General features: G+C 37.2%; 1 protein-coding gene across 1 annotated transcript in view; it reads right to left on the reverse strand.

Annotated features, from left to right (window-relative positions):
* Positions 1-6,442: 6,442 nt before the first annotated feature.
* Positions 6,443-24,486, reverse strand: part of LOC145632131 (uncharacterized) — a 28,085-nt gene continuing 10,041 nt past the window's right edge. Inside the window, exons 3-10 of the mRNA XM_081684424.1 lie at positions 9,305-9,697; positions 9,160-9,219; positions 8,661-9,071; positions 8,257-8,564; positions 8,062-8,205; positions 7,882-7,947; positions 7,626-7,785; positions 6,443-7,378 (exon numbers count right to left, since the gene is read on the reverse strand). Of these exons, the coding sequence (XP_081540550.1) occupies positions 6,443-7,378; positions 7,626-7,785; positions 7,882-7,947; positions 8,062-8,205; positions 8,257-8,564; positions 8,661-9,071; positions 9,160-9,219; positions 9,305-9,697 (2,478 nt within the window). The remainder of the gene's footprint in view (positions 7,379-7,625; positions 7,786-7,881; positions 7,948-8,061; positions 8,206-8,256; positions 8,565-8,660; positions 9,072-9,159; positions 9,220-9,304; positions 9,698-24,486) is intronic.

Consider the following 24,486-nt stretch of genomic DNA (forward strand, 5'->3'; position numbering starts at 1 on the left):
GTGTTCTTGTGCTTCTTTGTGTCTACAACTTTGGTATAATCCTAATCCATGCTCTATTTTTGTCAATTTTTAATGATTTTGTGCATTTATTTTGATTTACCTTGGTTTTGAATGCATGTGATGACTATGGTTAATTGTTTGGTGATTTTGAAATTGTTTTGAGTGAATTGGGTTTACTTTTAATATTGATTGTTAATTTGGTTGGTTGTTGTTTGTATTTTGGTTGTTTTATTGTTTGAAACAGGTACTTTGTAGTATTGGGGGTTGTTGCAAATTTGTGTGGAGTATTGATGGTAGTATTAGTGTTGAGAAGTTGTTCGTGTGAATTCCTTTAAGCTATTTGGTGTTTTTTATTTGGTAATCATGGATTTGTTGAGAAAAGCCAAGAGTAGCAAGAAGCGTTCTTACCAATCTCCCGACCAATCTTCTCATGGCCAATCTTCTCAAAGCCAATCTCCTCCGAATCCCACTCCTCAAGAAACTAACCCACTTCCACTTGTTCCACCTCTCAAATTTTACAACCAGTCTAAACAAGCTCCCTCATATAATAAAATGAAATCCCGAAAGTTTAGACCAACAGGAAATTACCATCGTGATGACATGGTCAAGTTAGGAATTTAATCCGACCTTGAAATCCTTCTCCACGATCTCCGTTTGACTGAGTTTGTTCAAACTTCTCCTAGAACATACTTGGAACCCACAATCGAATTTTTCTCTACATTTGAATATAATAGGGTGGGGGATACAGATTATCTCATTTCATTCCAATTGTTCAATGTCAAACACACTTTAACCCTCTTTCAATTCAATGAAGGTCTTGGATTCAACCCTCATGTAGATATTTTTGAGCCACTCCTTTTCAACTCGGCTACTTACAATGAGGTTACTTGGTGGAGAACCATTGCCCATAAAAGAACTTTTGACTCCAAGAATTGAATTGATAGTGAAATTATTCACCCGGCCCTTAGGATTCTTCATAGGGCCCTTGGTTATGCCGTATTCAACAAGCAAGATCTTGGTAAGCTTTCAAGGGAAGATATTATGGTTCTTTGGATGGCCACCAAGTCGGATTTTGGGCCTAGGGTTAATTTTAGATGCATTTTTATGGAGTGTTTCTTGGCGATTATTAGTGGGGTCAAAACCAGTGAGATTCATTGTGGAAGAATGGTGACGAGGTTAATAACTCATTTCAAACTAGACGAGTTCATGAGGTCTTGCACTCCGGTTGGAGGGAGTGAAGTCATGTTACCAAATTTGAAGCAACTTAACACTTTACGATTCATTACTAGTACAAGGAACGCCGATGTTTTTTCTTGGTTAGTGCAAAATGAGCACTATTGCTTGCTTCCAAACCCGGCCGCAACTTCTATTAGTAGGGAGGCTAGGAATATTTGGATTCCCATTAGGGATAGGGGGCAAGTAGTAGTGGATATAGAGCAGGATGACGATGTAAATGATGATGGTGATGGTGATAATGATGAGGAACAACAACAACAAGAACAACAACAACAATTCTTTCAACAACATCGAGGTTAAAGAAAACATCGATAGCAACATGACTACCAACAAGATCCCTATCTTAGGGGAAATGACGGCAATGCGAGAGAAAATGGAGCGCATGCAAGGTATGTATGCCAAGAACCAAAACTTGGCTTTTCAAATTAGCGCCTTATACAATGCTAGTGTACGTAGGGGGTAGGTCACTACTCTAGTTAACTACCCTTATGAGCCAGCCCAACTAGGGGCCGTGCCATCTTGGGGTGGTGACAACCTTCGTACGTACCCTTATTGGCAAGGGTCTCAAACCCCGATGTGCCTGGGCGCGATTTCCCCGAAGAGTCCGTTCATTATGACTACCGGGTTTCGGGGGGGAGTGACTATAGGGGTGATCCCAACCCCTATGTTCAACCCATTCACCCCGAGCTTTGCGTCCAACCCGAGCCTTATGACCAGTTGTCCGCATCCCAACTTGAGCTTTTTAAAGGTCATTATGGGTGGCCACTTGGTTACACTGGTGGTTAGGATCCCTATGGCCCCCCATCGGGCTTCTCTTATGATGGGAATGCGGGTGATGGTGGTGCTGGGCCTAGTGGCCATTAGCCCCCCTTGGGTTGTTTATTTACCCCTTTTTGATACCTCTCCTATAGTTTGCTTTGTGTGAGAGGGGGTGTCGAAAAGGGTGGTTTAGGGTAGGTTTTGGGGAGGCACCTTGGACTTTCAGGGATATGTTTGAGAAGGTTTTGGTCGGTTTTCTTTCTTTGCTTTTGGTAGTCCAGTTGGTATGTTGTCTGTTATGTTGTCTTACTTTTGATGATGATGTTTTGGGATTTCCACCATTAATGATGATGATTTTTTCTAGGTTTTTGTACATAGTTTTTTAATAAGTTTTCTTTTGTTTGCTTTTATTTGAAAGTTACAAACAATTTTTTTTGTATATAGTTCTTTATTTCTTCCCTTGCTCTATTGCTTATTCTTTGGATTTCGACGATTCGTAAGGTGCTCTATCACCTTTATTTATGTAACATAGCTTTAGCACCTGGTGAGATCTTTTTATTTTTCTTCCCTTTCTTTTGCTTGGTTGCTTAGATTAGGATTAGCTTTAGGATGAGTTGAATGGTTCGAGGATGTTTTCCTTGTAACACCTAGCGTGTTTGGGGTCATTGGCGTTGTTGCCGAATGACCGCTTGTTTGACGATTGGGTATTACTTGTGATTGCCTGCATTCTTGTGCTTTTCTTTCTTTATTTTGATTTTTAGTTATTTTCTTTCTTTCAAATAAAAAAACGCATTTTTGAGGCTATTCTTTTTCTTCTTACTTGTTTAGTTCTGATCTTTGGACATTCTATAATTTGGAATTTTGCCTTTGAATGTATGCTTTCCTATGTTTTATCGTTATGCATACTTTGAGAGTATTTGCTGTTGACTTTAGGATAGGTGATGCTAAGGTAGCGATTTAGACCTTTTGGGGCCTTGAAGCCGAATTCTTTTGGTTTGTGGTAAGACGGAGTTGCTTTCTTTGGTGGATTTGACACCTTTAGTAAATTTTTGCTACAACCGTGTGAGGATTTTTCTTTTTCAAGCCTTCATCATGTTTTCATTGTGTGGCGTGGATCATTGACCTTTGCATACCTAATCTTTAATCTTGACTCATAATTCCCAAACACGAGACCGAACCAACTAGGAGGGACAAAGGCATCTTTTCGGGGTGGTAATATTTCTTTTCTAGGTGAATTTTCTTTTTTTTTTTTAGTTCATTGGGTTTACATTTGCCTTCTTGCTAACCATTTGAGCCTTTTCCTTTTTTACAAGCCATATCTTTAGATCTTGAGCCTTTTGTTTCATTTTCGTTTCCATTCTTGGTTTTTGTGAAGAAATTGATCATTATTGTTGGAGTTTGTGGTGGAGGAGTTTGGATATTTGGTTCTCTTGAAAGCAAGATTATGTTGTGATATTTGTGTGAATAATGGAAAATGAATAAATGAAAAATCCTTCAAAACTTATATAAAAAAGGCAAGGACAAAGCAAATGCAAAATTGTAAAAGTTGTCCTAAGTTAAATAGGCATGGGCAATTGCTTTGAAAGAAATGAAAATAAAAAAAGAAAAAAGGAAAAAAAAAAAGAAAAAGAAGTGAAAATGAGAAAATTCATAAATATTTTAATGTAATTTCTTTTCCCTTTTCAAGCATTGAGGCCAATGCTTCCTTTTAGCTTGGGGGAGAAGCATTTACACTTTTTGCATATATGCTTATGGCTATAGCTTTGAATAAGCTTGGGGGTGTTAGTTTGTTTTTGTTTGGTGACTTCTCGGTGTTGGTGTCGAGGTTTGGCCAATCTTTGCTTCATAACCTAGGTGTACCACCATATTTTAAAATTTTAGCCTACCCCTAACCTTTTTCCCTTACGTTACAACCTTTGGGAAAGTCCTTTTGACCTAGTTGTTGAGTCATATACCGAGGGAGGGCATTATGAGTTAAAGCCTAAGGAAAAGGAATGCAAGGTCAATATGTCGAGAAACCCTCAAATTTTACTCTTTTTCCGGTTCCTTCGAGGAAATATAGAGACGCTTACTAAGGGAATATTTGAAGCCATAGGGAGAACACGGTTAGATTGGTTGGGATGAAAGTGGATCGCGCCTCATTAGTTCTCTACGCTTAGCAAACCTTATGTTTCAATCAACCGTAAATATCTTGAAGCATGCATACACATTTCATATAGAAAAGTGTTCATTCATTTGCAATTGACCGTTTGTGAAAATCCTTATTAAGAGCTATTTAATTGATTTTTTTTTTTTTTTTTGGGTAAAAATAAGATTTTATTACCAAAAATAGAGAGAGTTACAAACTTACAAAAAGCTAAGTTGTAACAAACACCAAACACCACAAACCAAAACAGGCCACACAACACCAAAAGTCCAATAATCTGCCCAAACCACCTTCTAGGAAGGGTGCTTGAGAGACCAAAGGACACCTACTGGACTCAAACTCACAGCCACCTTCTAGGAAGGGTTCTGAGAGCAAGGACCAGACAAGAACAACAAAGACAGCAAGCAAAATAAAACAAAAAGCTGAACAGAAACTGAAAGCTGAATGATAAAACCAGATCAACACCCAAAACAAACAAAACAGCTGCCACAAAACAAAACCATCAGCTGCCAACTAAGGAAATCCAAGCTGCTGAAGACTGCAGACAGAACAGCAGACACAGAGCCAAAACCAGGGATCAACAACAGCAACCTGACTTGAAAACCAGCTGCCACCCAAAAAAAAAAACAAGCTGCAGCAAACAGAAACAGCAAAACCAAGCTGCTGCAGACTTCAGAAAACCAGAACAGAACCAGCAACCTGGCAGATTTGAAATCAGACTCCTACAAAACAGAAAATCAGTGAAGCAAAAGCAGCTTCTTGTCTTCTCCATTGCACCTAACAGCAACATGAAAAATAATGTCTTTAAAAACAGTTTCTGCAGGTTTACAGTCACCTGTAAACATCAAACTATTCCTTTGCAGCCATATACTGTAAATAGCCTCAGCAAAACACATAGAGTATACTCTTCCCTTGCTGCTAGACTTCCTGCAATTCTTAACTATCCATTGTTGTTCAATGTGAAAAGGTTGAACTGATTTTTTCACATCAAGAAGCTTCAAAATCTGTTCCTAAATAGTCTTAGAGTAAGGACAACAAAAGAACAAGTGAGAAACAGTTTCACAAGAGTTCTGGCAGAAAAAGCAAATAGGATCACAACTTGCATTCCACTTAACAATTCTGTCCTTAGTGGCAAGTTTATCAAGCAAAGCTAACCAAGTAATGAAAATACTCTTAGGAGCAGCTTGGTTATTGCAAACAATTCTTTTCCACCCTACTTTAGAAGCCTGCGGTCGAATCCGGGCATAAAGTTTAGCAATACTCATTTTCCCATTTTCATAATAGATGACCAGCCACCAATATCATCAATAATATCTCTGCAAGCCAAGATTTTCTTCAACACCCAGGAGCATTTCTTGGGAATAGTAGCAGTCCAAATATTTCTATTGCAGAAATAATAGGTATGCACCCATTTCACCCACATATTGTCAGATTTATGAGCAAGATCCCAAAGAATCTTACAGATAGCAGCTTTATTCCAATCACCAAGAGACGTAATATTCCAGCCACCACACACCTTAGCAAGAGTCATATGATGCCAGGAGACAGGGGCCTTTTTTGCATAAGTGTTCTTCCCAGTCCAAAGAAAAATCCTAAACTTAGATTCGTATTCCCTAAGAATTTTCTTAGGTAAGATGAAAATCTGAGCCCAATAAGCCTGAATACCAAAGAGAACACTTTTGATAAGCTGTAACCTACCATCATAAGACAAGTTTCTAGAAGTCCAGCATCCAATCCTAGCAGTAACCCTTTCAACCAAAGGCCTACACTGAGCAACAATAAGCTTTTTAGAAGACAAAGGCACCCCAAGATATCTAAAAGGCAAGCTACCTCTACTCATGCCAAGAACAGTTTGCAACTTATCTTTATCAAAATCACAGATGCCTCCAAAATAAACCTCACTCTTACTTAAATTAGCCATCAGACTAGAAGCACAAGAGAATTTCTGGAAAGCCTGCAAGAGAAGCTGAATAGAGATTATGGAATCAGCCCTAGAGAAGAGGAGAAGATCATCTGCAAACATCATGCGGGTAATACCTAATTTCTCACAACTAGGATGAAAATTGAAATTAGGATTCCCAGTCATTTCCTTAAGGCACCTAGATAGGTACTCCATACATAGAGCAAAGAGAAAAGGAGACATAGGATCTCTTTGTCTAAGACCCTTTTTGGCAGGAAAAGGCTTAGCAGGAAAATCATTAACCATCACAGAGTAAGAAATAGAACAGACACAAGTCATAATCCACTTCACAACAGAATGAGGGAAAACCAAGCTCTTCTAAAACACTCTACAAAAAAGGGTCATTCAACAGAGTCATAGGCCTTTCTCAAGTCAATCTTGATCATGCACCTAGGAGAAACAAACTTATGAGAGTAGCCTTTGATCAATTCAGTAGCCAAAAGAATATTGTCACCAATGTGCTTACCCGGGATAAATCCAGCTTGATCATCATTAATAACAGTCCCCACCACTTTAAAAATCCTGTTTGTGAGAACTTTAGAGATCAACTTGTACAACATGGTACAACAAAAAAGAGGCCTAAACTCTTTGACATAAGAAGGATGTTGAACCTTAGGCACTAAGGTGATTGTTGTACAATTCCACTGCTTAGCAATGACACCAGTCTCATAGAAAGAGAAGATAGCAGCATAAATATCAGTTTTGATCATAGGCCAAGCCTTTTTGAAGAAAACAGCATTGAAACCATCAATCCCAGGCGCCTTATCATCTCCAATCTGAGCTAGAGCATTATCAATCTTAGAAGTAGTAACAACAGTAGTCAAAATGTCAATGGAGCCAGAACTGAGTTGAGAACCTCTCCTAATAGTGGCCAAGTCAACAGCAGGGATAGAACTAGCACTAGAACCAAGGAGTCCTTTGTAAAATCCCACAATCTCATTTTCAATAAGCACAGGATCTTTCAAAAGGACATCATCCTCATTGAAGATAGAATCAATTCTATTTCTACCTTGCCTGTGCTTCATAACAGAAAAGAAGTAGTGAGAACTGGAGTCCCCCAGCTTAATCCAATCAACCCTAGATTTTTGCTTATAAATGGACTCCTGGATATACATCCAATGCTTCACCATGTTTACAACTTCAGCCTCTTTAACATGAAGGTCAGAATTAGAATAGTCCACAACAAGCTGGTCTTGAATTGCTTTCAAAGAGGCAAGAGCCACATCAACTTTCTCATAAACATTAGCAAAATACTTAGTGTTCAGATCTTTCAGGTTCTTTTTGACAGTTCAAATTCTTCCAAATAGTAACCATAGCAGAAGAATCTGTAATCCTATGCCAGCTGTTTTCCACAATAGAACGAAAAACAACATGATCAGCTAGGCAATTAAGAAACCTAAAAGGTCTCCCCTTAGCAGGGACAAATCTACACACTTCAACTAATAGAGGATTATGATCAGAAAGAAGAGGAGGAAGATAGATGGATTCAACATGAGCATACTTGTTCAACCAAGCCTAGTTCACTAGCCCCCTGTCAATCCTTATAGCAGTTCTAGTAGCACCATGGCCCTTATTAGACCAAGAGTAGAAAGAACCTTTGCTCTTGATTTCACAAAGATCAAGATTGTTAACAAAACTTCTGAAATGATTAACCTCATAATCAGTGACAACATTACCATTAATTCTATCATAAGAATTGAGAACAGAATTAAAGTCACCAATAATAAGCCAAGGCCCAGAAACAGCTCAAAGACTAGAAATACCATCCCAAAGAGGTAACCTGTCATGAATAGAATGCAAGCCATACACAAAGGTATAGAAAATCTGATGCTGGAGATCTTTAGAGCTAATTTGGACATGAATGAACTGCTTATGAGAGGAGAGGACTAAGAGATTAACCTTGTCATGCAACCAACCAACCTAGAGTCTACCCCTATGTGAAGATGAGTAGTTACAAAACCAAGACCAAGCAGGTCCAAATTTCTTCTGAAGCTTAACACTCTTATCACATTTAACCTTAGTTTTCATGATACCAATAACATCCACAAACTGTTCAGCTAGCAGTTTCTTAACAGAAACTACTTTGCAAGGATCATTAAGAGCCCTGATATTCCATGATATGATAATCATGACCCCAGAGGGGGATTACCATCACCCCTCGATAGGAAAAAGATCTCCAACACCATCACCATCCTTAACCAAAGCAGCATAGGTATTAGAATTAGGAACATTAGTAAAGACAGGAGGATTACTACGACTTCTATGTTTCCTTCCCACCACTCTCCAATCATCATCAGAATTAGCTTGCAGAGTAGTTGGGGCAGGAGTGAAAACACCAGCACTATGAACAGAACCATTACCCCCAGATTCAGGCACACTAGGTTCAGGTGCAGAAACAGTGGCAGGTTGGGGCTTAGCAACCCAAACCTTTGCTTGCTGCTTAGGCTGCTCCTTAGAAGCCACCTACTTCTTTTGAGGCTGAATCTTCCTAGGAATAGTAAAGTCATGGCCCACTTTGTTACATTTGCTACAAAAGGGGGGTGTCCATTCAAAAACAACTTTTTGTTCAATCAAAACACCATCTGGACTCTCAAACCAGATAGTCTTGGACAAAGCCTTGGTTACATCAACTTCAATGAGCAATCTAGCAAAAGAGACCCTCAACTGTTTTGAAGTACATTCATCAGTACATAAAGGAACTCCTAAGACACTTCCCAGTTTGCTCAAAGTGTCCACACCCCAGCAATTCAAAGGTAAGTTAGGTAACTTAACCCATATAGGAACAGTTCTCAAAACCTCAGCATGAAAGTCAAATTTCTCAGACCAAGGCTTAACAGTAGCTGCCTTACCAATGAACATATGTGGACTAGCACTAAGAACAACATTCATATCATTAGAGTTTTGCATTTTAATCAGAAAGTAGCCATCATCAAGCCAAAACACATCATGTTTAGCTACAACACTCCAATTCTAAGAAATATATCTATGAACAGCAGCAATAGTAGGATAATAGCCTATTATATAAAAAAAACTACAGAATTCTTCCACTTGAGATTACCTTCATTAATTTCAGCTTGCTGTAATACGGCAATAGACTTGCCATCTTTGAGCACAGGAGCTACAAAAGAGAGGGCAGAGCCCTTAGCTGTGAGCTTATCAGACCCTGGCTTAGTAGTAGGAATAGTATCAGTCTATGGAGGCACCTCATCGTTCTCCAATGTAATCGGGTCAGCAATTGGAGCAGAATCGAGCACAGAAATCAATGGAATAGAACGTTCAGAAACCCTAGGTATTGCTTTGTCTGGGATCCGAGGAACTGATCCAAAATTGAGGACAGGATTACCTTCAGCCATCTTAGAATCATCCTTCGAAGCACTGCCTGCATTAAAACTAGAAGGGGTAGCTCTGAAATCCAATGGAACAGTAGATTGGGGTACTGTTTTATTAGCTTTGATCAATCGGCCATGGAAATCCTCAAGAGCTTTCAGCTCAGCTCTAGTAATCTTCTCAGTTGAGAATCGACTCAAATGAGAAGGTGGAGTGACAAGTTCATCAGGGTCCTCATCAACTTCTGGAATCGAAGCAAATCCAGAAAACTTAGAAACATTCAATCAATTAACACCATCATTCAACAAAGATAAAGAAGATTTGGAAGGGTGATTCAAGTTATTTGAAGGTTTAGGAGTAGATTTCTTCTTCTTCTTCGCCACTAAGACTCAACTAAGCTGAAGGAAAACCAGCAAACTCAAATCGCCATGGGAGGAAAGAGAAGAGATAAAAGTCAACGCAAAGTCAAACCTATTTTTGTTATTTGTTTGAATTTTTGTTTCACCTTCTATTCTTTTAAAATGATTTTGCCTCATTTTATTTCAAAAAGTTGTGGGTTAAGCTCTTAGGAAACACTTACGAGACCTCACTTGTCCTCATAGGCGACTTTGTGGTTTAAAGGGCTTATTGTAGCTAAAAACAACAGTGATTCCTACCTTAGTGAGTCTTAGTGTATATTCTTCTTCTCTATTTTTCTTTTCTAAATAAACCCTCCTTATTCCTTTTTAGCTTTTGTTTTGCTCGAGATGAGCAAAAGTCTAGCTTGGGGGAATTTGATGAGTTTCATTTATGGCACTCATAGGGTAGTCTTTTAGGATGTTTTCACCCTATTTTTTCATGGTTTTCTTTTATCATTTTGGTCTTTTCTCCTTTAGTTTCTCTATTTCTTATTTCTTCGTGTTTTACTTTCCTTTATGTAGTTTTCTTCGTGTTTCCCATTTATATTTCTCTTTTACTCTTCTATTTTCTCTTTGGTTACTTTTGTAAGTGCTTAAGGAGTTGTCTTTGCAAAGGAATCATGAAAAGCAAAAAGATCTAACCTAAGAAGAATCAAGCTCCTTGGAGAGGGCACGGAGAGGGTGCTCTACATCTACTCATTGCCGCGGGCGCAGGTCCTAAGGGCCGCGGGCGCGAATAAAGTGCATCAAGTTGATGATTTTTGGCAAGAACTCACCGTGCCCTAGCCGCAGTCTAGACGGGGGTGCGGATAATCTGTAGAGACCGCTCCTGTTAGAGAGACCGTGACCCCCCTGTCTTTACTTGGAACAGGGAATCTGTCGCGCCCTTAGCTGCGGGCGCAGGTGTCTTCGCCGCAGGCGCGGGTCTTGCCCTGATTGCCCGCGGAGATAGTTATGGGTTCCGTACCCATTTCTCCTCACCCGCGGGATATTCTTGGAGAGGGCGCGACCGATCAGTTTTTCTTCTTTGACTACAAATACTCTTGTAAATCCTTTTTAAGGCCAACTTATAATTAATATTTCATTTGCTTAATTTTTAGAGAGAGAAACTAGAGAAGTTAGAGAGAAAGTAGAGATTGGAATTCTTAGATGTGACTTGTATTACAACATTGCTTCAATCAAGTTTGGATTTCTTCTTCATTATCAATGAAAGTTTGTAAGATATCTTTCATTTGAATTTACTTCAATTGCAATTTTCTTTTATGCTTGAATGTTTGATTTGGATTTTTATTTAGTTTTGAGAATTTGTTGATTGATTGATTTTCCTTTTGATTTAGCATAAAATGAATATGTTTGTGATTGAATTTGTTTTTTCTGTCAATTTCACCATGATTAGTGAGTAGATAGTTGCTAGGGAGAAGGGGAAGCATGCTTGATTGATGATTTTTGCTAGTTGATGATCATAGATTGATTGAATTGTTGCAATTAAATTGGTTGACATAGTTGTGCATGTGATTAATTAGACTATGAGTGACCAAACTATAAGATTAATCTAGATTGCATTGCAAATTTCAATGACATGAACCCTTGATTTGAGAATTGCTTTAATTGATTGAATTTTATTGTGATTCTTCTTGTTAGCCATTCATAGTGAACCCTACCTTTGCTTATAGGAGATAGCCTTTGAATCCCATTGATTGCAACTATTGTTTGTCCCTTGTAATGCTTGAATCAATTAAGCGATCTATCAATTAGCATAATAATTGAGCTTGCATGTGGAACCTATATCCCTAGTGTTTAGCATATTGATTGAATTCTTTGATTTGTCTATCTTATTGATATTCTAGTTACAACCTCAACCATTGATATACTTCGATTTAGCTTGATATTAGACTATAGCATAGTTCCTATTCAATTTTTTGGGTTCGACCCTTGACTTACCGCATACTTGTATAAGGTTTGTTAGGTGTTTATAAATTTAGTTTAACCAAGAGATAATTAGATGACGACCTAGTTTTTCCTCTCGTCAGAACCCAAAGGAATAGTATTGTTCAAGTGCTCTCAATTATGACCCTAAGCTAGCTCGAAGACAAAGATAAAGAGAGAACACTAACCACTAAACAAAGAAGCCAAACAAATAAAGCACTAGGAACGGGGATCAACAAGTAATCATGACAATTGTAGCAATTCAGGAACAAGATGCAAATCAATGGTTGCGAAGACTAATGGTAAGAGCAATATTAAGAGCTCGACAAGCTATCTCCTACAGGTCTAACTAGCGCTAACTACGAGAGACACTAACTAGGAACGTCATCAAACTCAATTGACTATTGCAATTCCTAAATCAATGGTCCGTATCATTAGCCATTACAATGCAATCTAGCATAATTCTCAAGGCCTATCGAATCACACACATGCAAAATTTCCATTAATCACTTTAATCTCAACAATTAATCAGCATAATCCCCAAATTAAGCACAATTAATCAATCATACAAGTTTCACCCAATCCATAGCCAAACAACTACTCTAACATTATCATGTTTCAACAATCAACTAAACGAATCAAGAATTAACAATATATGAAGAACAACTACACTAATCAAGCATCTAATATCAAAATCAATCCAAACAAACAAGAATATTAAAGAAAGCAATGAATGAGATAGAGTTTAGAAATGCTCATTGATAATAGAGAAGATCTCCAACAAAATTGTCACCATTGAATCTTCAATCTCTCAATCACCATTGAAATTCCTCACTTTCTCTCTTTAAAATCTACTCCTAAGCTTACCCTAAAATTTGATAGAGAAGCTCTCAAATAAGATAAAATTATGATCTAAAAATTGTGAATTAAGTTCTTCCAAAATCGTGTTATAAAGAGGTATAAATAGGAGGCGCGAAGCAAAAACCGAGCTAGTAAATACCCCGGAGAGCGCGCCCGCGCGGGCAAGGATGCTCGCCCGCGCTGGTAGGTGGCGCGCCCGCGCCCGCAGGTGGCCCGCGCTTTTTCCTTGCGCGCCCGCGCTTCTCTGGGTTTCTTCGGCTCTTCTTGCAGTTTTTTGCGTTCGCTAAGGTCTTTAGACGAACGTGAAATATGATGATGATGATGATGAAAACTAAGAGTGGCAGTCTCAAAAAGCACTAGACAGTGGGTTCAACACCCCATCTTCATGAGAGCACGACTTGAGAGCGCAAGAGCTAGAAATTGGAGAATCCATTTCCTTGCATCTTGAGCTTTCCAATTGCCATGAGCTTTCTCCAAAAGCATCTTTCACCTTAGTAAATCACCAATTTTAAGACCCGGATCTCGTACAAAACCTACAACCACAAAAATAGAGCAAATAAAGGAGAAAAGAGTAGAAAAACCAACAAAATGCACAAAAGCTACAAAATAAGAGAGGAAAGGTAAAACCAAGACCACATGCAAAAAAAACAAGGCATTTGTTGAGCATGAAAGCTATGAAAAGAGGAAGAAAACAACCTTAATGCTCATCAAATGGGTGCCATTTATGACACCCATTAAATACCCCCAAGCTTACCTTTTTCTCATCCTCGAGCAAAACAAAACCAAGGGAGAAATGATGAGCTTATTCAAACAAACAAAAAGAAGAGAAGAGACAAGAATATAGACTAACTCACTTTCGTAGGAATAACAGTCAATGTTAGCAATTAAAGACCAGCCATTTAAACCCGTAGATCACCCTAGAGGATGAGTGATGCTCTCGTAAAAGTTTCCTAAGAGATTAACCTATAACTATTTTAATAATACAAATAAGGAAAAGCATGAAAAAGAAAACAAAATACAAGAAAAGAAAACAAATGTTCATGAAAGGACTTTTCCAAATGTACAAGCAGAAGTGAATGCAAATCTTTTTAAACAAGTAAGGGAGTGCACGTTCTAAGATATCTAAGGTTGATTGAAACATAGGACATGCTAAGCATAGAGAACTAAAGAAACGCAATTTACTTTCATCTCAAAACATTTTAGCAAATTCTCCCAATTAGCTTCAAATCTACTTTTAGTGAGCATCTCTATAGTTCCTCGAAGGAACCGAAAAAAACAAATAGATTTGAGGTTTTTCGACATCTTGACTCTGATCCCCTCGCCCTGGGCTTAAATTCATAATGCCTTCCCCCGATATGTGATGAGTGACATTTATGTCACTCTTAGGGAGTAGTTTTAGAGTTATTTTCGTGTTTATTTTATCTTATTTTTCTTTTCTTTCTCTTGTTTTCTCTTTAATAAAGTTTCTAGTTTATTTTGGTAATTTTGTCGTGTTTTAGTTCTTTTTGTAGTTTCTAGTTTATTTTCGTATTTTATTTGCTTTTGATTTGTTACATTTCGTTCTTTATTTTTCCTTGATAGTTTTCTAATTTACTTTTATTTATTTTAATTGGTTTTGAGTCTATTTTATTTCACTTTCTGTGCTTGTATAGTTTCTGTTTAGTTTTTATTAGTTTTAAGTTTATTTTGTTATTTATTTGATTTTATTTACTTGTATAGTTTTATTTAATTTTAATTAGTTTAGTGTTATTTCTCTTTTTCTATTTTACTTTATTTTATTCCTAATTTATTTATTTCATTTTTATTTGTCTTGATTTCTCCTCGGTTTTGTGTGTAGGGGTTCGGGTTTTATGTCAAGAGGGTTCGGGTTCCAAGTTGAGTCAAACGCCAAACAAACCCATGCTGCCCCTTATCCTTCACCACACCCCACACCTTATCCTCCACCACATATCTACTAACCCCAAAATCAGCAGCCCCTCACCAACGCACCAGCCAACAACCACCTGACCACCGCAACCCAGCCTGCTTCACCCCGCATCACCACCAGCACCCACAAACCGCACCTAGCAGCCACCAAACAGCACCAACACCTAGCAGCCCCTGCTTCACCCCGCATCACAACCACACCCACAAACCGCACCTAGCAGCCACCAAACAACACCAACACCTAGCAGCCCCTGCTTCACCCCGCATCACCACCAGCACCCACAAACCGCACCTAGCAGCCACCAAATAACACCAACACCTAGCAGCCCCTGCTTCACCCCGCATCACCACCAGCACCCAAAAACCGCACCTAGCAGCCACCAAACAACACCTAGCAGCCCACCAAACAACCTCACACCTTACCACCACCGCGAAACAGAGCAGCCACCACCAGCATCAAATACAACAACAATTGCGCCACATCGTCACCAATTCGCACAGCAACAACCCCAAATCAGAGAGAAATGCAAGTTCATTTGGGTTCGAGCAAATCAATGAGTGTTCGGCCGAACTTCGAGTCAGAGACTTTGGGGGTTTTGTTATTCGAAGAGGAGTGGTCGAACATACCCTTGGTTCGACCGAACCAACCCCGTAGTTCGGTCGAACCAGCCACCGGTTCGATCGAACCATTTCACGAGCTTCGCACGCGATTGTTAATGAAGACCAACGGCCTTGATTGATGCTCATAATAGGCGTTGATGATGCGATTGGTGGTGATAGCCCTTCATTTGGTGCTTGAGTGAAATCGAAGGGTGGTGATGCAATGAAGATAATTGATGGTGGAGCTTGGTGAAGTATGGTGCAGGGGATTATTTCCCCATTATTGAAGCAGCCAATTTCGAAGAAGAAGGGGAAAGGGTTGCTGATTGTTTTGGCTGGGAATTGATGGGTTTTGTTTTTATTTTTCTTTATCTTTTATTTTTATTTCTTTTTTCTTTTCCCTTTTTTTATTTTCTTTCTTTTATTTTATTTTTACTTTAGTTTCTGATTTTTTTACTTTTCCTTTTAATTTATTTTATTTTATTTTCTTTTTCTATTTTTCCTAGTTTTATTAAGTTAGTATAAATACCCATTTTTTTGGGGTAATTAAAAACTTTCAATAACTATCTATTCTTCTCTCTAATTAGTTTTAGGTTAGGTAAGGATTAGTCTTCATTGGTAGAGAGAGAAAGTGAGGTTTTCTTCATTAATGAACTTGGATTTTGAAGAAGGAGTTTTGTTCAATCCTTTGTAGACCTTCATCTTCAATTAATGAGCAATCTCTTAATCTCTCTCCTCTATTTTTATTTGTTTTATTTTGATTATTATTTTAGTTTTTGGTATTGCTTGTTAATCATGTTTATCCTTGATTGTTTGTTAATTAATCTTGTTATTAACATGATTAGTGAGTAACTTCCCCATTAAGGGGATGGTTGTGGTGTAGTTGGACCTTGAGCATGTTCTAGGGTTTAGAATTGATTTATTTGTGATTAAAGTCTTTATATGCTTGATATTCTTTAATCTTCTTGCAAGTGCACATTGTTGGTTGATTAAAGGTGAATCTTTGCTAACAAGAAACGGAAGTTGACTTAGTTAAGGTTCATTACTATCGATTGTTATTTAATAGTACCTCCTAGTATATGGTTCTAATGTGGAAACATAGAGGCTATGTTAGGAGAAGTCAATTGACCCCGGAAGGCGGCTAGATTGGATCCTTTATTTCGATATTCGAGCATGTTTAGTTCATAATTAATTCAATTTCTATGCCTTTGTTTATGTTCAAGTGAATGCTATACCTAAACCATTTCCCTTAATGTTTTATTTCTTGTTTTAGCATTTTTAGACTTTAGTTTATTTATCTCCTATTCCGGACTAGCTTAATTGTCGATAACATTTGGTGGTGTTTAATCGTTCTCTGTGGTTCGACCCCTATGCTTGCCTTATACTCGTATTAGGTTTGTTTAGGTTGTATAAATTGTATTTGATCTGGGGATAGACAATTGACGACACGTTTATTCCCTTGTCAATATGTGACTCAACCTCTAGGTCATAAGGTCTTTCCCAAAGGTTGTAACATAAGGGGAAAAGGGTGAGGGTAGGCTTAAAATTTAGAATTTGGTGGTATTCCTAATTAGTGAAGAAAAAGTGTGATCAAACCTTCTCCTCATAACCAAGTAATCAAAAAACAAAAACAAAATAACACCATCAAGCATATTCAAAGCTATAACGACAATCATATATACAAAAAGCGTAAGAAAGCTTTCCTCTAAGCTTGAACAAAGCATTGTCCTTAATGATTAAAATAGGGTGAAACATCTACATCAAAATGTTTTTGAACTTTTTCATTTTTCATTTTATTTTTTTCAATTTTTCCCAAAGCTTTTTGAATTTGCTTTCCTTTTTCTCATTTTTGTTTTCATTTTTCACTTTATTCATTGTCCTTGCCTTTTTTTTTTAACTTTGGACGGCTTTTTCATTTATTCACTTGCCATTATTCATAAGATATATAAAACACAAGCTTGATTAGAAATAAGGACCAATATCAAAACTCGTATACCACAATCTCCAAGAACATGGTCATTTTCTTCAAAAAAACAAAAAATGGAACAAAAAGAAACAAAAGGCTCAAAGTTCTAAAGATGTGGCTTGAAAAGAAGGGAAAATGCTCAAATGGTTAGCAAGTAGGAAAATATAAACCCAATGAACTAAAAAGAAAGAAGATTAACCTAGAAAAAAAAATTGCCACCCCGAAAAGATGCCTTTTCCTCCCTAGATGGTTCGGTCTCGTGTTTGAGAATTATGAGTCAAGATTCAAGATTAAGTCCGCAATAGTCAAGGATCCAAGCCGCTCATGCAAAATATGTAGAAGGCTTGAAAATAATGAAACCTCTCATGGTTGTAGCAAAAACTTGCTCTTAGCTTCAAATTCACCAAAAGGGAGCAATTGCAAATTTTCATAAACAAATAGAATCCGGCTTTAAGATCCCAAAAAGTTCTAAGCAACTACCTTAGCATACTCTATCCTAGAGTTAAATACTCTCAAATCGTGCACACTGTTACCATTTAAGAAGAAAAGCATTCAACTATACAAGTCCAAAAGTATTATGTCCAAAGCAAGAACAAAACTAAACACAATGCAAATTTTCCTTGATAGAAACAAAAATCTTTCTGGGGTTTTTCAAATGTAAGAACATGGAAAATCATGTACAAAGGTGCATAGCATATATGAATCAACATCCCATCAAACATGATAGAATACCCTCCCCCAAGCTTGAATAAGACAATATGCTCAAACACAAATAAAATAATCCACGGGAGGGGAAAACAAAGAGATCAATCCAACAATACCAACACATGTCCAACAAGGCATCAACTATTAGAAAAAGAGCAAGGAAAGATATTACCGGATGTTAGGTGGGTGTAAATACACGCAAATAACCCAATTTAATATTTCAAAGCTAAGTTCATCTAGAATTGAGTATTGTTTTCCATGTGCTAGATAAATAGGAGTCAATCTTTCTTGATTCTTGATCCAAATCGAAGCACAAAAGTATATCAAGTCATGTACCTAGAAAAAGGAACACAAAAATTTCCATGAGAGAAAATATATTTTCTATAAAGAAAAGAAAATGAAAGCAATAAACACGGGTTACTTCCCGAGAAAGGCTTGCTTAAGGTCCAAGCTTGACCGCTCTAGTAAAATAGTATTGCAACGATCGCAAGAGCTTGTCAAATGCACTACTACACATTTCATAAGAAATTAAGCGTGCACATGACAAAAAGAAGGCATGAAAAAAGCTTAGTGCACACCTATAAGGAGAGAGATGCCAAGAGAAAGAAGAAGAATCAAAAGAAAATTCAATAAAATAAGAAAAGGAAAAAGAAAAAGAAGAAGAAGGCAAACTCTCCTCACAATATTTTGGGTGGCAACATCACCCTTTTCCTCAATTGGGGACAAATGAGCCACATACAAATCATCATAGACAAGGGGGTCCCCAATAGGCTCATTGACAAAGGATGGGAGGAATATAGGAGTGTAGGGGATAAGGTTGAACTTGCTTGAAAAAGGAATATGAGAGGAGGGAATAGGGGCTATGGTTTTACAAATGAACTCTTCCTCACCACCATGCTTCAAATCACCAATAAGAGCATGGAAATCAATCATAAAATCCTCAAAAGAAGAACACTCATGATCACCATCTTCCTCAAACATCCAACTCTCAAGAGGAACGACATAATCTCCTCCACTACCTTCATGAATAACAACTCCCTCAACTTCCTTAAAGCCTAAAGTCTCGAAACCATGCATGAATGGATGCAAATTCATTTCAAAATCATCTCTCTCCCATGAAGAATTCTCAATGAACTCGCTCAAAAGGCTATAATTTTTCTTTTGACTTTTTAAGAACTTATTAGACATAACCTCAAGCAAGTCCAAATACTCATGTATAAAAGAATCACAATCATTCACAAGAGACTGATCAAAATGGGTGAGAGGGTTGGAGTTTTCAAATTCAACACTCTCTTTATTCTCAACTCCTTCACCATCACACAAATGCTCATCAATGGTATCCTCACACTCTCTTAGTTTCTCAAAATCATCAGCATCATCCTTAACACACACATTGGATTTGAAATTTTCACACACAAGCATCAAAGATGAAAATTGGCTATCAAGCGCTCCACCTCTCCTTCTACTCTCCTTAAGATGCTCCTCACTCTTTTTAAGACACACCTAACTCTTTTTCATAATCTCCAATTGACTTCTCATAAGATTTAGAATTGAATCCTTTTTAGGCCTAAGATCATTACTAAGCTCAATATGCCTAATTTAAGTTTCCAAAGTAGCAATAAGAGATTCAAAAGGAGTAGAAGATTGAGGCTCAACAAGAGAAGAAGAAGTACAACCAAGATTGGAAGAATCAACATTAAAAGCAGGAGCATATACATCACATTAGGGAGTGGGGGCACAAGTAGGCATGCAAGATTCATCATTCATGGAACATGGACCATAAAAATCATCAATGGAAGCATTTGAATAACCATGACCACGATCACAAGTATCTGTAGCAAACCATACATAAAAACCCCAAGCATCATCGATTGACAATGCTCGAAATCTACCATTAAACATGCTTTCAACTATGCCTCTAGTTTGCTCATTCTAACCAAAATGACAAATCTCACAAGCCTCCCAAAGACTACAACGATTATAGTCAAGAAATCCCTAAAGTCTATTGAAACATTCACAAAAGGCTCATTGTTATATTGAGGAAGTGAGAAACATGGCATTTTTTTACAAAGCAAACAAAAATAAAATAAAAGAAAAGTATATACAAAGACCTACACTCAAGCGATCAAAAACACTCAAACATAGACACCGTTTCCCGACATTGGCGCCATTTTGACGAGGGGTGTGGAACTAGGTCGTTGAAACTAATCCTCCCTCGGTCAAACTAAATTTTAAACACTTAACCAACCTAAATACAATATAGAGGCAAGTCAAGGTCGAACCCAAAGGAACGATAATGTTCAAGCGCTCTCAATTATGCACCTAAGCTAGGTCAAAGACAAAGATAAAGATAGTACACTAACCAACTACCAAACAAAGAAACCAAACAAATAACGCACTAGGAACAGGGATCAACAAGTAATAATGAAAATTGTAGCAATTCGGGAATAATATGCAAATCAATGGTTGCGAAGACTAATGGTAAGAGCAATCAAAAGAGCTCGACAAGCTATCTCCTAAAGGTCTAACTAGCGCCAAATACAAGAGATACTAACTAGGAAAGTCACAAATCAAACTCAATCGACAATTACAATTCCTAAATCAGTGGTCCGTATCTTTAGCAATTACAATGCAATCTAGTATAATTCTCAAGGCCTATCGAATCACACATATGCAAACTTTCCTATAATCACTTTAATATGAACTATTAATCAACATAATCCCAAAATTAAGCACAATCAATCAATCTTACAAGTTTCACCCAGTCCATAGAAAAATTACTACTCTAACATAAAAGCTTTTTTGGGGTTTGACTTTTGTTTGCTTTCTCTCCTTTAAGGCGATTTCAATGGCGATTTGCTGAAGCTGGTTTTTCTCACTCAGCATCCATTGATCATGGCTCACAAGAAGAAGAAATCAACTCCTTTTCCTTAAACCCCATCTTTTGGTTCCATAGCTCCCTCAGATCTTCATCGATTGAGTTGTGTTAATGTGACTGCAAACCCTAACTCTATCCCAGAGGTTGATTATGAACTCGAGCTGGTTACTCCACCTACTCATCTTGTTCATCCTTTTGCTGGTAAAGTTACTAGAGAAGATTTGAAGACCCTTGAGCATAATTATTAACTGTTTCAGAATCAAAATCAGTAGAAATCAAATGTAACAGTTACTAGATTTTCCTCGGTTACTGTTCCATTTCCTGAATCAACGGCTAAACTTTCAAATGGTACTGTTCCTGTTGTTCCTACTTCTGAAGATCACCATGAACATCCCCTATCATCTCCTTAGGCCAAAAACCCTAAGACATGGTTGTAGACACCTAAAAATGTCTCCCCAAATCCAAACCCGATGATGAACAACCTTTCACCGCCATAATTGGTCGGGTTGAGTATTTAATCTTGGAGTGCTTAAATCCATATTCCCATTTCATAAACCAACCCAACTTCTATCCCCCATAACTTATTTTCCTCTTTTCGTGTCCTATAAAATCATTTATTTCATGTCCTTTTTATAAAAAACGTTTATTTCTGTTTTTTTTGGTCCATAATCTGGGTTTAATGATTAAATAATTGGATGCGTCTTTAAAAGAGCTTTCCAACGATATATTATAAGCCCAAATCCGAGTTATAACGAATAAGTTATGACCAAAATATTAAGCTGAACCCAAACCGAACCTAAGCCCACCTTACCTACGACCCAATGATCATGTGGAGGGTCCAAATAATATAATCCAATTCCTAAACCAATTAGGATTAATTGGAAGCTTATATAAGTTTCTAAAAGATCCTAATTATCCGTTTTGAAAAGATAAGATTAAAGAGTTTGAAATTGAATAAAACTCCTTTTTTTTTAAAGTCCTAATTTTATCCGAATTGAAAGACATTCAAAGATAGACAGATATTATTTTTGTGCCTCATATTTTTTTATCCAAATTTTATATGGTTTTATAGCCCTTGAAATTATCTTTCCAATGATATATTATAATATCAATTCCGAGCATTAACGGAAAAGATATGAATAAAATGTCAAACTCCATCAAAACAGATACCGTCTCACTATTTCGGCCATATATTTTATTCTATAAAATATTTTAATCTGATTTTAACTGGGTTAGAAAGAAGACTTTATAGCTTTCCAATGATATCTTATTCATCTTATTCCGATTTCTGGATCAAAAGATATGATAAAAACAAAAACCGTAAAAGCTGCTGTCTATCGCAAGAGTTTTATCCGATTCGAATTCTTATCTTTTTCTTGATTCTTCGGCCTTATTTTTTCTCTATAAATAAAGGTCATATCACCCCTTTTTCAATGATCAAAAATCTTGATCACAAAATAATTCTCTTCTCCCTTTTTAGCCTAAATACTAGCCACCCTATTATCTCATAATACTTCCCCTAAGCGCTCCAAGGAGTCCATACAATACCCGAAGTTCTACACTTAAACCAAGGCGTGAAAGTTATAATTAACTGAGGGTTTGGACCGAATCAACTCTACATTAATTTAATTAATTTTATTTTCATTTGATTTATATTTTTTTATTGAAGTTACTAACGGTTTATTCATGATGTAGCAATTCAAGGAAACGCGGAAAGTGAGTAATTATTCACTTAATTACTCTTATTTTTGTTCTTGTTGCTAGTATCATGATTAAGTTTATTTATATTTGATTTGACTAACGTTATCATTTTTAAATATCTTCCAATATTAATGTTTATTTTATTATATTATTTATTGATCACAACATTGCCTAATAAGATAATTTGGACAAACAGTTTAACTCCGATCCCTTTTTAATCTATTTATTTAATTAAGTGATCACGATATTTTAGAATTATGTGGTGCATTAATATTCAATCAATTTAGCATAATAATAGTTTGGAGCAAATTGAATATTTTGTTTGCATGCCTTTGAGATCGCAGGAATCACTTTTCACTATAAGAATCGAGTAGAGGCCAATACGGGCGAATGTGACTCCATGACTCACTTCGTACCATCATCCCTGATCCTCCTTTCGTTGTTCCGAACCATATGGAGTTAGTAATGTCATTGACTATGAATGGGGTGTAACCTTCACGGGTCAATCGTTGTTGCCTATCGTTGTCCCTTTATCATGGTTGCCTTTTATGATCCGTGAACGGTTTACAAGTTCCTTAAAAACTTGTTGGCGGCTCCCTACTTTCCTTGTCCCTAATCGTATTATGTCAATTCCCACTTCCTATGAGTGCCAAGCATATTCACCACATTCTTAATGTTGGCGCACTTCGAGCGACGCCTACAATTTGGCGACTCCATTGGGGAGGATTCTTGGTTATTTTATCGATTTGAGTGATCGGTATTTAATTGAGATGAGTGGATGAGACTTGAGAGATTCTTGACTTGTATTCCTGCGATTTAATTGGCATTGTCACATATGCATATGCATTTTAGGTCTCCTATTTTGCCATAATAGTACGTGTTCTACCTATGTGTCTAGCCCGGGGGATTTAAGCTCTATCAACCCGAAAACGTTCATGACAATAAGGGTTCATCCGAGTTTTTAAATCCACCCAAACAATGGAGTCGAGTTCGATTTCATCACAAAATCGCGGAGTCGCCCGTTGGCATACACCCTCAAGGGAGGTTGCCTTGCTAACGCGTCCAAACTCTTAACCATGGTACCCTTTGACAGCCAAAAGCTTGACCATAGTGGAACATAGATCTTGACTCTAGGTTGCGAACTTCATTGCATCATTCGTGACGATGTGCTTATATGTGCATTTTTTTTTATTAATTTTTTTTAAATTTTTTTTTATTAAACCCTTTTTATTTTTTTTTATTTTTTTTAGAGTCGAGTCATAGATTTTTTTTTATTTTTAAGTCACCCGGATTTTTTTTCCTGTATACTGCACAAGAGTCAACTTGTTTTTGTCATATCCAGAGTTCTAGAAAGAGTTACGTGCCGTAAAAACTATGGATCTGTAGCCCCGAGTTTTATCTTTCATTTGGAGCTGGTTTCGTCCTAATCAGAGTCACAGATCAAAAGTTTTAACCGATATACTACAACCTGTCCAGTTTAGGTGTCTTTTTAACGTTACCTTTTTTTATTTTATTTTAAAAAAAAAAATAAAAAATCGTGTCAAGCTAGTCTTAGCCAAGTCCTTTAATTCGTGTCAACTCGTATAACATAGGATTATAGATTTTTATTTTTATTTTTATTTTTATACCCATGAGTCATAACTCTTCTAGAATTCTAGTCCTCTTCCAAGTTTCTTGTGATCGATTTTTGTGTTAACCTTAACATGTGTTCTTTGTCTTTGATTGTGGTTGATCTTATTTATGACTAACGATTGCCAATGGACCATTTTCACCTAGTAAATAGCTTAAAAATTAAAACTTGACAAAATTAATCAAGTTCGTTTGTCTTTTAGTCTTCCGTGCTAATTGGTCATTGGGTCCTTTGTTTTTCACAACGTCCTCATGTCTAGCCATGCGATCATACCACGAGTCTTAATAAACTCACCTAATCACACATGTTGAGTCATTGCACACACTTTGTCTTCGAGTAATGCACTATATTGTTTATGATCGTATACTAGGACCATGCATGCATCGCTTTCCGTCGTAAAAGGAATGAGTGGAGTATTTCCCATCAGTTTTCAAAATTGTTTCATACACTCTTCCATTCCAATTCGA

The sequence above is a fragment of the Chenopodium album genome, chromosome 1, assembly GCF_948465745.1.
Source record: "Chenopodium album chromosome 1, dcCheAlbu1.1, whole genome shotgun sequence".
Classification (NCBI taxonomy): domain Eukaryota; kingdom Viridiplantae; phylum Streptophyta; class Magnoliopsida; order Caryophyllales; family Amaranthaceae; genus Chenopodium; species Chenopodium album.